The sequence below is a fragment of the Dipodomys ordii genome, unplaced genomic scaffold (assembly GCF_000151885.1).
Source record: "Dipodomys ordii isolate 6190 unplaced genomic scaffold, Dord_2.0 Scaffold30, whole genome shotgun sequence".
Taxonomy (NCBI): domain Eukaryota; kingdom Metazoa; phylum Chordata; class Mammalia; order Rodentia; family Heteromyidae; genus Dipodomys; species Dipodomys ordii.
Window position 1 is genome coordinate 12,265,064 of NW_012267246.1, and position 13,254 is coordinate 12,278,317.

General features: G+C 35.9%; 1 protein-coding gene across 1 annotated transcript in view; it reads left to right on the plus strand.

The window, feature by feature from the left end:
• The first annotated feature begins 671 nt into the window (after nucleotides 1-671).
• Ect2 (epithelial cell transforming 2) overlaps nucleotides 672-13,254 on the plus strand; it is a 52,067-nt gene continuing 39,484 nt past the window's right edge. Inside the window, exons 1-10 of the mRNA XM_013016158.1 lie at nucleotides 672-812; nucleotides 1,613-1,692; nucleotides 3,882-4,064; nucleotides 6,910-6,999; nucleotides 7,730-7,837; nucleotides 9,520-9,593; nucleotides 11,317-11,447; nucleotides 11,575-11,690; nucleotides 11,792-11,854; nucleotides 12,708-12,930. Coding sequence (XP_012871612.1) covers nucleotides 683-812; nucleotides 1,613-1,692; nucleotides 3,882-4,064; nucleotides 6,910-6,999; nucleotides 7,730-7,837; nucleotides 9,520-9,593; nucleotides 11,317-11,447; nucleotides 11,575-11,690; nucleotides 11,792-11,854; nucleotides 12,708-12,930 — 1,198 coding nt within the window. The 5' untranslated portion in view covers nucleotides 672-682. The remainder of the gene's footprint in view (nucleotides 813-1,612; nucleotides 1,693-3,881; nucleotides 4,065-6,909; nucleotides 7,000-7,729; nucleotides 7,838-9,519; nucleotides 9,594-11,316; nucleotides 11,448-11,574; nucleotides 11,691-11,791; nucleotides 11,855-12,707; nucleotides 12,931-13,254) is intronic.

Consider the following 13,254-nt stretch of genomic DNA (forward strand, 5'->3'; position numbering starts at 1 on the left):
TTCATGTTGTGTTTGCCTAAGTGCCCATATTGTGGCGTTGGGCAGAGAGAAAAGAGGCTAGGTCCTGTAGATACTTGAGATTTGGGAAGGGAGAATAAGGTAATGTAAGAATGGTAAGTTTTTGTTGGTATTATTGATGGTGGTAGGTGTTATGGTGCTATAAATAATAGAAATAGTAATAGAAATGGATGCATATTATGTCTGGTAATGATCTGTGTTACTGTGATATATTTTGTTATTTTTCACTATATTTCTATAATTTCTGATATTAACATTTTTACAGGAGGCGAAACCAAAGCTCAGGAGAAATAGAGTGACTTTTTTTTTTAAGGATAGTACTTCTTACCTACTGTAGATATATTTTTAAAAAAAGCTGTAATGCTTTTTTTTTTTTTTTGCCTGTAATACTTTTTTTTTTTCCTGGTCGGTTGTGGGGTCTGAACTCTGGGCATGGGCACCATTCAGCTCTGCAGCTCAAGGCTAGGGCTCTACCACCTGAGCTATCGTGCCACTTCCAGCCTTTTCTGCTTTATGTGATGCTGAGGAATTGAACCCAGGGCCTCATGCATGCAAGACAAGCATTTTACCATTGAGCCACCTTCTCAGCCCTGTAATGCTTATTTTTGCCCAATGATCATGTTCTTTTTCATGTATTTTCTTTTTTTAGCCAACATAGAAAACAATGGCTGACAATAGTATATCAATATCGACCTTGGGGAGGACTTGCTTGGCAGACTCTTCTATTTTTGAGGCTAAAGTTGTTGAAGCTTCTAAGGAACACTTGTATATTGGATCTGCCTCAAATGTTGAAGGTAAAACCAGTTATTATCTATGTTGCTTGCTTTTGAGACTAAGGTCTTTGTTATATGGTGCAGGCTGGCCTGGAACACCTGATCTTCCTGTCTCAGCCTCCTAAATACTGGGCTTACTATCTGCTCTGAAAACCCTGAATTACTGTTTGAATCTTGAACTTACTGTTGATTTTCTTAGGGTGTAATTGTAATAAAAATAGTTAGAAGCATAGATATTAAGCGCCACTTCTGGCTTTTTTTTTCTTTTTGCTTATGTGGTGCTGAGGAATCGAACCCAGGGCCTCAGGCATGCAAGGCAAGCGCTCTACCACTGAGCCACTTTCTCAGCCCCAGCATAGATATTAAGTAGATATGATAGTATCATTCTCTGCTATTCAGATTTTCTGTTTATTGTTTAGATTAATGTTCCTTAACTTTGAAAAGAAGGGAACATCTTATTGCTGATTCTGCTTTGTTTTCTGTATAGTGGTGCATAGAAATTCTGGCTGCACAATTAAGCTAGAATTTATTCCGTCCTGACTGGCTAAGTGCCCTTTCTTCTTTGCAAATGGGATAACTTCCTGAGAGTGTATGCATTTGGAAGAAAAGGGCTATTGATATTTGTTTACTCTGTCACAATATATTTTCTAACATGAGTATGGCTAGATATTTCTATCTAAATTAGGACTGATGTCATTTCAATTTTTGAGAATGTTACCATCTCAAAGACAGAAGGCTTACTATATAGCCAGAAGCTGAGGTAGCAATTACTATGTTTTTAGTACTTGACTAACATATTTAAACACTTTACATTTTAATAGAAGAAATGCCTCAGGTTGAAACTCGAGTGATAATGGTTCAAGAAGCTGGAAAACAGGAAGAACTTGTAAAAGCCCTAGAGGTATGGAGTTTTGATTGACAATTTACTTTTAAAAAATATTTTTTTTTGGCCCCATCAGTGTTTAATAATTTCCCTCATCACTTTCTTAATCTTATACATAAGTCTCTTTTCCACAGACTATTAAAATAATGGAAATCCCTGTTATAAAGATAAAAGAAAGTTGTCCTGGAAAAGCGGATGAAAAGTTAGTAAAAAGTATTGTTACCATGGTAGGTGACACTCTCATTGCATGTGGCATGCTGCACTTCCCTTGATCAACTTGTTCCACTGATGGTGATTGGAATTAGGCCTGGGTATATTCTGTGTGTTTTGAAACTAGACAAATAGAAACTATTTTAAACTTAGTTTTAAACTTTGGGTATATCTGAAACCCAAAACTATATTATCTATTTGAAATAATTTCATCATTTTAAGAACTTGATTACTAAATTTAAATGACTCAGAATGTACAGGATCACGTAGTTTTCTTTAAACCTATTCCCCCTCTATGCCAGTACTGGGACTTGAACTCAGGGGCTAGGTGTTGTCCCTTGCTTCATTGTTCAAGACTGGAACTCTACCATTTGAGCCACAACTCCACTTCCAGCTTTTTGATGATTAATTGGAGATAAGAATCTCATGGACTTTCCTGGCGGGGCTGGCTTCAAACCATGATCTTCAGATGTCAGCCTCCTGAGTAGCTAGGATTATAGACTTGAGCAACTAGTACCAAGCTAATTTTCTCTTAAGCTTCTTTTCCCTCTTTAATTTTATATTATTATTATACTTATTATAGATTGTATATTTATTTACATGTTTATATAGTTTTATATTTATTACATATTATCTGTTTTTCTGAAATCACAAAGCATAGTAAGTGATAATTCTCACACATTTGCTTCAGTGTATGAAAGATACTTGTGCCAGCTGGGCAGGCACTCTCCACTGAGGTTCACCTCACGTCTCAGCTGAGTGTGCTCAGTCTGCTTGAAAAAAATAACAGTGACCAGATTGCTTTAAGAAGAAATTTACTCTCACAGTTCTGGAGGTTAGAAGTCCAAGAAGAAAGTGTCAATTACTGTTTCTTGAGGCCTTATATCTTGGTTTGCCAGTGGCTTCCTGCTTGTTGTGGAGTCCTCATGGAGCTCTTCCCGACACCCCCTAGCCCCTTCTGTGTCTGGACATCTCTGCTGTTATTTTGTGAGTCCAAATTTCTTGTAAGAATACTAGTGAAATTGGTTTAGAGCTCCATTCATAGACTTTAATTACCTGTTTGAAGCCCTTATCTCCAGATCCACTCCCCTCTGAAATGAGGCTTCATTCTTCATTTGTGGTTTGGAGTGCTGAGAGGCCAGTGGGCTGAGACTCAGCCCTCATGCATATTAGGCACAAATAATTGACACATCTATCCAGTTTTTTCCCCCCTGTTCTTTTTACTCTGGAATTAAGTAGGCTGTTTTATGTCTTCATCCTTTCTTTCTAGATACATAGTATAAAGTGTTAACTGTGAGTCACTATAAGTAATTTTCTTTAACCTACAACTGCCTGTACACCTCACATCTTTCTCTTCTGCACATTTAGATTAAAACCTTTTTACAAATATTATGTGCTGTTATTTTTATTAGAATTTTTTCTGAAGATATTTAATTTGTACAGGAAGAAATGTAGGTGTGTATATTTACTGTATTCTACTGTCCAAATGCACATACTTAAGAAGATTACAGTATTTTAATTTTCTAGGGCTTAATATGCATACTAGATGATTTTGGGATTACTACTATCATCAGAAGTTTGTCCCTTTAATAATTTTTAAATTTAAGGTCTTTGATGATCATAGTTCAAAGCCTGCTTGGACAGAAAAGTCCTTGTGAGACTCCTATCTCCAATGAACTACTCAAGCTGGACGTAGCACTGTGACTCAAGTGGTACAAGCACTAGCCTTGTGCACAGAGAGGCTCAGGGACAGTGCCCAGGCTCTGAGTTCAAGCCCCAAGACCAGCAAAAAGATTTTAAAGTGGATTGACAAGATTTTCTGGAAAAATATAAGTAGATGAAGAAATCAGGGCTTTTACATGTAAAGTTGATTATCACAATTGAATTTGTGAGTTTTCTAAATCTAATGATGTTGAAAATATTGCTATGCAAGAGATTTGATTTATTTGGCCTATAAATTATTTTTATTTCCAATCATTATATGGGGAAAAATGAAGGAAACGCAAATGTCCTATGCAAGGATGGAGTCAGTGAATGAACTGGAAGGTTTGGATTCCCCAGAATTTGAGAATGTCTTCGTGGTTCCGGACTTCCAGGATTCTGTTTTTAATGACTTACACAAGGCTGATTGTAGAATTATTGGACCACCTGTTCTTTTAAGCTGTGCACAAAAGGGAGAGGTAAGGAACAATATATATTATTACTTTTCAAGGTTAAGCTTTTAATGAACAGATTTTTATTGAAATTATTGAGAGTATGCAAGACTTAGAAGAAGAATAACAGCCATTGTTCATATTCCTTTAATTCCCATTATAAACTTTAGTAGTTTAAATTTAAGGCTTTTTAATGTGAAATAGTAAGTGTAACATAATTCTTACTATCTGTAGTGTCTTGAAAGAGATAACGTATCATGTTTCTTTTTTCCCCATATAGAACAGATAATACATTCTCATTTTTATCAATTGCTGCTTAGTTTAGAATTAGGAACCTATCATAAACATTTCAATATGATTAGTTCCTATGTAGTTTTGTTACTTTTGCCATTTTGTTAGTACCTTAAAGTAGTTGTACAAAAGAGGTTTCAATTAAATGTCAGTTATGAGTGCATGCATCTTGATCAGTATCACTGCTTCCATTATTATTCTCCATCTTTCCCAACACCATGGTTTTGCACGTTTGTTTATTTAGTAGTTGTATAAAGGGGTTTCAGTTCTATAAGTCAGGCTGTGAGTCTAATACATCTTTTTTGATCGTGAGGCTTGACCTCAGGGTTTGGGTCCTGTCCTTGAGGTTTTTTTTTGCTCAAGGTTAGCACCCTTGAGCACAGCTCTACTTCTATCATTTTTCAGGTGCTTAATTGGCCAGAAGAGTCTCCTGAACTTTTTTTTTTTTTTAATTTATTTTTTTGTCAGTTGTGGGCCTGAACTCTGGGGCCTGGGAGCTGTCCCTTAGCTCTTTAGCTCAAGGCTAGCACTCTACAACTTGAGCCACAGTGCCACTTTGTGTTTTCTGGTGGTGTTTTTGGTGGTTAATTGGAGTCTCATGGACTTTTCTGCCTGGGCTGGCTTTGAACCATGATCCTCAGATCTCAGCCTCCTGAATAGCTAGGATTATGCCCGGCTTCTCATCGACTTTTGTTTTCTGGCTGTCTTTTAATTGAGATCCTCCTATCTTAGCTTCCTGAGTAGCTAGGATTACAAGTATGACCATCATTCATAATGAGAGAACCATTTTACCCTCTCATCCCTACCATCAAGTTTTACATAGTTCAGTTTTTACATAATGTATATCAATTGTAATGTCTGCATTTTTCCATCCTTCCTCCATTTGTGTTTTCCCCTTTACTCCTCCCAAACATGTTTCTGCTTTCTGGTATTCATTTTGTTAAACTGTTCTTTAGTTATTTAGGTTTTGCCTTTTTTTTTTTATTGTGAAAATACTGTACAGAGGGGTTACAATTACATGGGCAGGATAATGAGTACATTTCTTATCAAGCATTGTTGCCTCCTCCTTTGTTTCCCCTTCCCATCTGGTTTTGCCATTTTTAAGCTTGCCTTTTTATTGTCAGTTTGTGTCTATTGTTACAGATGCCAGAGTACATGAAAACCTTTAATACTCATAAAAATAGGTGAATTAATTTATGAGGCCTGTGAATGATTTTTACCTATGATTACTATAAATTCAAGTGATCTGTGTAAGATTAGACTTAGGAAGAATTAGCTTGCATTTTCCAGAATTTCATGGGCTTCATTTATTTTATTTTATTTTTTTTTTGGGTCCAGTCGTGGGGCCTGAACTCTGGGCCTGGGCACTGTCCCTCAGCTCTTCAGCTCAAGGTTAGCGCTCTACCACTTGAGCCACAGTGCCACTTCCGGCTTTTTTCTTTTTGCTTATGTGGTGCTGAGGAATCGAACCCAGGGCCCCAGGCATGCAAGGCAAGTGCTCTACCACTGAGCCAATTTCCCAGCCCATGGGCTTCATTTATTAATACTTCACCCATAGTCAATGATTATGTTAAACATCTCCATTTTTTTTAACTTCAAGACTTGGAATCCTATTTGGTTTAAATTTATTAAATTTCTTGGTATTTATTAATTATTTTAAATTTATTAAATTTATTTATTATTTTATTAATTCATTTAAATGTTTTAATTTGTTTTATAATATTAATTGAAAGCATTTGTAGTAGTATATGAGTCTATAACTCTTTGCTTACAGTTATTTAATGTATGCCAGAGTGTATTTTGGAATAAAAAATTTAGATATACTTTCTTCATGTTGAATTTTCTAGTTGTAAAATATGCTTAGAAAATAAAATATACTTGAGGAATCATGGGGAAATATTTATTTGCTACTACTGGAGCTTGAACTTAGGGACACTGAAGCGCTGTCCCTTAGCTATTTCACTCAAGGCTGATATTCTACTACTTGAGCCACAGGTCCACTTCTGCCTGCCTGCCTGCCTGCCTGCCTGCCTTCCTTCCTTCCTTTCTTCCTTCCTTTCTTCCTTTCTTCCTTCCTTCCTTCCTTTCTTCCTTCCTTCCTTCCTTCCTTCCTTCCTTCCTTCCTTCCTTCCTTCCTTCTCTCTCTCTCTCTTTTTTTTTTGGCGGTTAATTGGAGATAGGAGCCTGAGATTTGTCTGCCTATGTTAGCTTTGAACTGTGCTTCTCAAATCTCAGCCTTTTAAGTAACTGGTGGCGTGAACCACCTGTGCTGGCTTCTTTTCTTTTGTGAGTTAGAGTCTCACTGTGTAGCTCAGGCTGGCCTCAACCATGTGATCCTCCTACCTCAGCTTCCCAAATACTAGGATTACAGGCATGCATTACCACACCTGCCTAGGAATTTTTTTTAATCTGAAATTTGTAATCTGAATTTTTGTTTTGTCGTTGTTGCATATTAGAAATACAAGTAAAGTTTTAAAGAGGTGAAGTTGATTTGTAAGAGGAGAAATACTTTTAGCTTGAAAAAGATGTCTTCTAATTTTTACTGAAAAGAAAGCTCACAGATTGAAAATTGTATCCTCAGCCTTTGCCATTTTCATGTCGGCCGCTGTACTGTACAAGTATGATGAATCTAGTTTTATGCTTTACTGGATTCAGGAAGAAAGAAGAGCTAGTAAGTATTAATTACAAAACACAATCTCAAAGGATTTTGTTTTTCAAAACAAAAACCTTAAATTAATTGGCTTGTTTAAATTGGCTTTATTATTTGGCATTATGACTTTATTTTACAAATATTTAAGGAGAACGTATTGCGACTGTATCAAGTTCTAAATATTTTGGAAAAAAAAACAAATTCTTAAGAGCATTGTAAAGAGCTAAATGTTTTTGTCCAGAATGACTGGTTTATGATTTAATTATTTGATCTTCTTAACTGATCTGCTTAACCAGCTCTATTACTAATTTGAACTTTGTGTTTAAATATCTAAGTCTAGCTTTAAAGTAGTAGTCTTACTCCCCCAGATAAGCCATTGAAACTATTTTTGCTTCACAATGTTTTGTATATTAGAATTCATGAATACTACAGTAATTTTGTGGCCAGAATCTTGATGTTATAGTAGTATAAAAATATATTTAGGAAATGTAGTGTTATTAAAATGAGTGGTACATTTAGGAATTATGAAAGCCAGTTCTTTAATTACCTTAATTTTCTAGAATAATTTATATTAAGTTTATTTCTATATACAATTTTGCCTGTGACAAAATAATCTTAAGAACTTGACATAAAATTTAGTATCTTTATAAAAATCTTATTTGCACATTAAAAAGAAGTAAGTGCTGTGTGAATTGTAAATTATTTAAAATTTTATTCAAATTAATGAAATATTGCTCAATTTTCTTTTGAGGTCAGATTGGTGACATTAGTTCATCATATGGGTGGAGTTATTAGAAAAGACTTTAATTCAAAAGTTACACATTTGGTGGCAAACTGTACAGAAGGAGAAAAATTCCGGGTATGTAAACATGACATTTTTGCGTATTTCAATTGTATAATATTATTTTAGAATGGGTTGATTATCACTTACTTGTCTGCTTTTCTGTGTTTACTGAGGATAAGAAATGTCACTTTGGCTTTCAGTATATGTGATAAAAATTATAATTCATGTTGTATATTTTTACGAAGGCAGTAGAGCTGGAGGGAGGTAGTAGTATGAGTAGTGTTGTTGGTTGGGGTACGTATAGAATGAGCAAAGATGCTTTGCTTTGGTTATGAGGGCATTAGGATCTGTGAGAAGGGTTTCAGCCTTGTCTAAGTAGGTTTTGTAAGAGCAGAGTTCTATTTTTATAAACAGTCTGTGATTTAGCTTGTAAAATTTATAAAAGAACAAGTTTGAACTCAGGATCTTGTGCCTACTAGGCATAGCTTTTATCACTTGCGCTGTGCCTTCAGCAGCCCCACTCTGGCCTTGAACTTGCAATCATCCTGCTTCAGTCTTTCAGATGCTGAGATTATAGCACTGTGCCCACCTGAAAACTTTGTTTATTTTTCTGGCAGAATGGTGTTTGAATTCAGAACTTTACTGTAGCTAGGCAGGCTCTCTATCGCTTAAGCCATTCCTGTAGCCCTAAGAATTGTGGTTAATACCACTGCAGATTTGTCATTTGTTCCCACTTTCCTCAGTGTCATTATGTAGTGGATGTTAATTTTAGGTATATTTTTTAATTCATGTCTAAGGTTAAAGTGACTTAATCAGATTTCTCTTCCCCTCCCCTCCCCTTCCCTCCCCTCCCCACCTCTTCTCTACTCTACTCTTTTGTTTTATGCCGGACCTGGAGCTTGAACTCTAGGCCCTGAGCATCTTTTGCTCAAGGCTAGCACTCTACCTCTTGAGCCACAGTGCCACTTCTGGTTTTCTGGTGGTTAATTGGAGATACGGGTCTCACAGACTTTCCTCCTGCCTTTCCTGGGCTGGCTTCGAAACACCATCCACAGATCCTCCTGAGTAACTAGGATTATAGGCATGAACCACCAGTGCCCAGCTATATATATGTATATGTATATATATTATACGTGTATATATTATATATGTATATATATTTTTTTCTGTAGGCATTGTTTTGGTCATTTTCCAAGGAAGTTAACAGGAACAAAAGACAAATTGAAATTTCATGGCAGTCCACTTAATCAAAGATTGTTTTTAGTTATCTTAACCATCATCTAAATAAATTTATTTCTCTGAGTTTCAACTCTGGGCACTCTTCTCCATGAGCCATGTCCTAAGCCCTGTGTTATATATTTTCCCTGGGCCTTTCTGGATATCACCAATCCTTATTCACTGAAAGGAAGGGGAGCCTCACCAATTTGGCTGATATGGAAGTGAGATTTTTTTTTTTATTGTGAAAAAACCTTACAGAGGGGTTACAGTTACATGAGCAAGGTAATGAGTACATTTCTTATGAAGCATTGTTGCCTCCTCTGTTTCCCCTTCCCATCTGAGATCCTTTTTTGATTTCGTCTGAGTACCTCGCAGTGTGAGCCACCAGTGCCTGACTGTGAGACAGTTCTTACTATTCATCTCTTTTATAACTATAATGTAAAACTGTATGAAAAATGTGTGTATGTAATTACGTAGGAGTAACTTAAATGCAGTCATTTAAGATGAAAATTCATTATATTTAATGTTAATATTTCTAGGTTGCTGTGAGCCTGGGTACTCCAATTGTGAAGCCAGAATGGATTTATAAAGCATGGGAAAGGCGGGATGAGCAGTAAGTTTTTAGAAGTTCAGTGGTTTGGTATTTGAATTGGACATACAGTTAATTTCTTTTTCCAACATATGTTTGAAAGATAAATTCATGTGCCTGAAACTAAATTCTTTAGCCAGGCATGGTGTTGAGTGTTTGTAATCCCAGCATTTGGGAGGCTAAGGCAGGATGATGATGAATTTGAGGCTGACTTGTGTTACAGAGTGAGACTTTTCACAACAACAAATGCTCCATCCCCTTAAATTCCTAGATAATATAGAAAAACTGAATTCAGTCTTTGGGTAGCTAGGGAGTAGAATCTAAGTTAAAAAATTAAAGACATCTAAGATATCTTGGGGTTTCATTTTGCTTTGTGAAATAATTTTGGTTATAAATATTCTAAAATGGCTAATAATGAATCTGAGTATTGAAATTGTTCTTTTTTTTGTTTGTGTGTATGTAGAGATATTTGAATTAAAGTGTAAAACCATTACCTTGTTTGCTAAGCTTTGCAATCTCCTGCTTTCTGTTAGTTCTTGCTGTGGTACTAAACCATTACATAATTTTGTGAAATTATGGACCTTTAGAATACATGTATAATTTCACTATCTAGCTAGGGCTTGGATTTTTTTGTAAAGATATTTATCCTAACATTTTTTTCAGAAGTTACTTTCTGGATGACTTACAGATACATCGGTAGAGGCTGTGACCCTAGAGAGTCTCTTATATGTTAATCACAAGCTACTACTGAGCTATATTCTCAACCACAGTTTTTTATTTTTATTTTTATTGTGAAAATACTGTACAGAGGGGTTACAATTACATGGGCAAGATAATGAGCACATTTCTTATCAAGCATCGTAGTCTCCTGCTTTGTTTCCCCTTCCCATCCCTTCGTATGGGTCCTCCTGTATCCCTGTTTTAACAATTTGTTTTTTTCCTTCCCCTCCACATATACCAACATCATATATAGTGAAAGCAGGGGTTATACCTTTGGGGAGGGACATACAAGGCAACGAAGACATAATCTTATAAATATGTTAGAAACAATCGCATGAAAGATCTCTCTTTTCTTTCTTTTTTTTTTTTTTCTTGTCAGTCGTGGGGCTTGAGCTCTAGGCCTGGGAGCTGTCCCTGAACAATTCAGCTCAAGGCTCATTCAACCACAGTTTTTTTTTTTTTGGGTCCGGTTGTGGGGCCTGAACTCTGGGCCTGGGCGCTGTCCCTCAGCTCTTCAGCTCAAGGCTAGTGCTCTACCACTTGAGCCACAGCACCACTTTCGGCTTTTTTTTTCTTTTTGCTTATGTGGTGCTTGGAAATTGAACCCAGGGCCTCATGCATGCAAGGCAAGAGCTCTACCACTGAGCCACCTTCCCAGCTCCTCAACCACAGTTTTTTTTTTAAAACAAGTTTTTGTGAACATTTCATAACTAGATGTATTTTCTTTATTTCTTTTTGTTCCGCTACTGGGGCTTGAATGCTTTCCTATGGTTTCTTTACTCACAACTAGCCCTTGACCCACGCCTCCAGTTCTGGCTTTTTGGTGGAGATAAGGGTCTCATGAACTATCGTCAGATCTCAAGTCTCCTGAGTAGCTAGGATAACAGGCATGAGCCATCATTGCCTCATTCAGATGTATTTCAGTAACCTTATGTTGAGACCTTGAGAATTACTGCAGATTTGCAAATTGATATACTTAAATAATAGAATATGTTAAGCTAGTTTTAGAAAAGTATTTTGTTTTTAGGAATTTCTGTGCAGCAGTTGATGACTTTAGAAATGAATTTAAAGTTCCTCCATTTCAAGATTGCATTTTAAGTTTCCTGGGATTTTCAGATGAAGAAAGGACAAATATGGAAGAGATGACTGAAATGCAAGGTAGTTTAAAAAGTTTTCTATATTTCTTTCCCCAGACCTATTAATGTTTTCCTAATTAATTTTCTTTAGAGATTGGGGTTTAGAGATGAGTTTGGCTTACTTGTGCTTATACACATTCCTCTTTTAGGAGGTAACTATTTACCAGTGGGAGATGAGAGATGCACTCACCTTATAGTTGAAGAGAATACAGTTAAAGAACTTCCATTTGAACCTTCAAAGAAACTTTATGTTGTCAAGCAAGAGGCAAGTCAATGCAATGAGATATAAAAAATAAGCAAATGTTACTAATAACTTCTCTCATAAGCTAAAGTTAATTCTCAATTAAAATGCTTTCTCTCATCTAGTGGTTTTGGGGAAGCATTCAGATGGATGCCCGTGCTGGAGAAACGATGTATTTTTATCACAAGGTATGTTCCTCCCCCAGGTTTGTTCCCCATCCCCACATATTCGTTTTGATTATATAAAAATGATAGTTTGGGCTTAGTGAGCCTGGTATTATATACATAACATTTTATTATATGTTTAGGGCTTTTAGAATAATTAAGTAGCTAGATATCCAGTAAAATTTTTAATCTGTGTAGATTTAATTGAAACAATGCATTTAATTTAGTATAACACAAGTTCATTCTCTTTGATAATTCTTGATTATACCATTATAAATAATGAGACTTATGTTTAGAAACTTAGAACTTTATTGGCAAGTATGTTCTAGAGAGCTTCACTCTGAGAGACTGAATCAGAGTGAGAAGGGCAAATAACTGTTAAGCCAATACCAGTCTAATCAAGTAAGGACATTTAAGTTAGAACAATAGGTGAGAGGGTATAAAAGTGCGATAGTGTTAAAATAGCAAGTAGTTTAGTGTGGGAAATCCTGTAGATAAAACTAAAACTTAATACATAGGCAGGATCAGTAAGTTTTTAATATACTAAAGAGTTAGGATTTATCCATTAGGATAATGGGGAATCCTAAGGGAGAAGATGTCCTTAAAAAGATGGTCAATAGAATGGAAACCTGAAAATCCAGCCTTCACGCTAGGTCTACATGAAGAACAATGGCATTCACTAAAACAATAGCAGTCTTTCTGAGGTTTTAGTTTGGAAATTAATGATTTAGAGTGTGAGGTATTATTTCTCTATAAAATTTAAGTAGGTACCATATTGTACATAATCCATGTTTTTGTCAGACTTATAAATGTATTTTTCTTTGTCTCAGTAAAGAGCCATGGAAATAATACACATCCTTTGTGCTTTTGATTGTAGGCTAATACTCCGGAGCTCAAAAAATCCGTGTCACTGCTTTCTCTAAATACTCCAAACAGCAACCGCAAAAGACGTCGTTTAAAAGAGACACTTGCTCAGCTCTCAAGAGAGACAGACATGTCACCTTTCCCTCCCCGGAAACGTCCATCTGCTGAACATTCCCTTTCTATAGGGTCACTCTTAGATATCTCCAACACACCAGAGTCTAGCATTAACTGTGGAGGTAATTGGCATTTAAAAATGAAATTTTTAAGATTAATGATATAGAATGGTTATCAAAATGTAGGTAAATCCTTACTACAATGAATATGAAAAGCCTTTAATTGCCTTTAATACCTTTGTTCTCAATGGGGAGAAAAGACAGGAAGCACTAAGCATAATCTTCCATTGGATGATGTCTCACTACATGCTTAGTGTTTTATGTATTTTGTATATTTGTTAAATAGATTTTATTATCTCCATTTCATAGATGATTGAATTGAGGAACAGAGAGGTAACTTGTCCAGTTAAGAATGACAAGAACTGTTTAAAAAGCAAATTCTTAGGC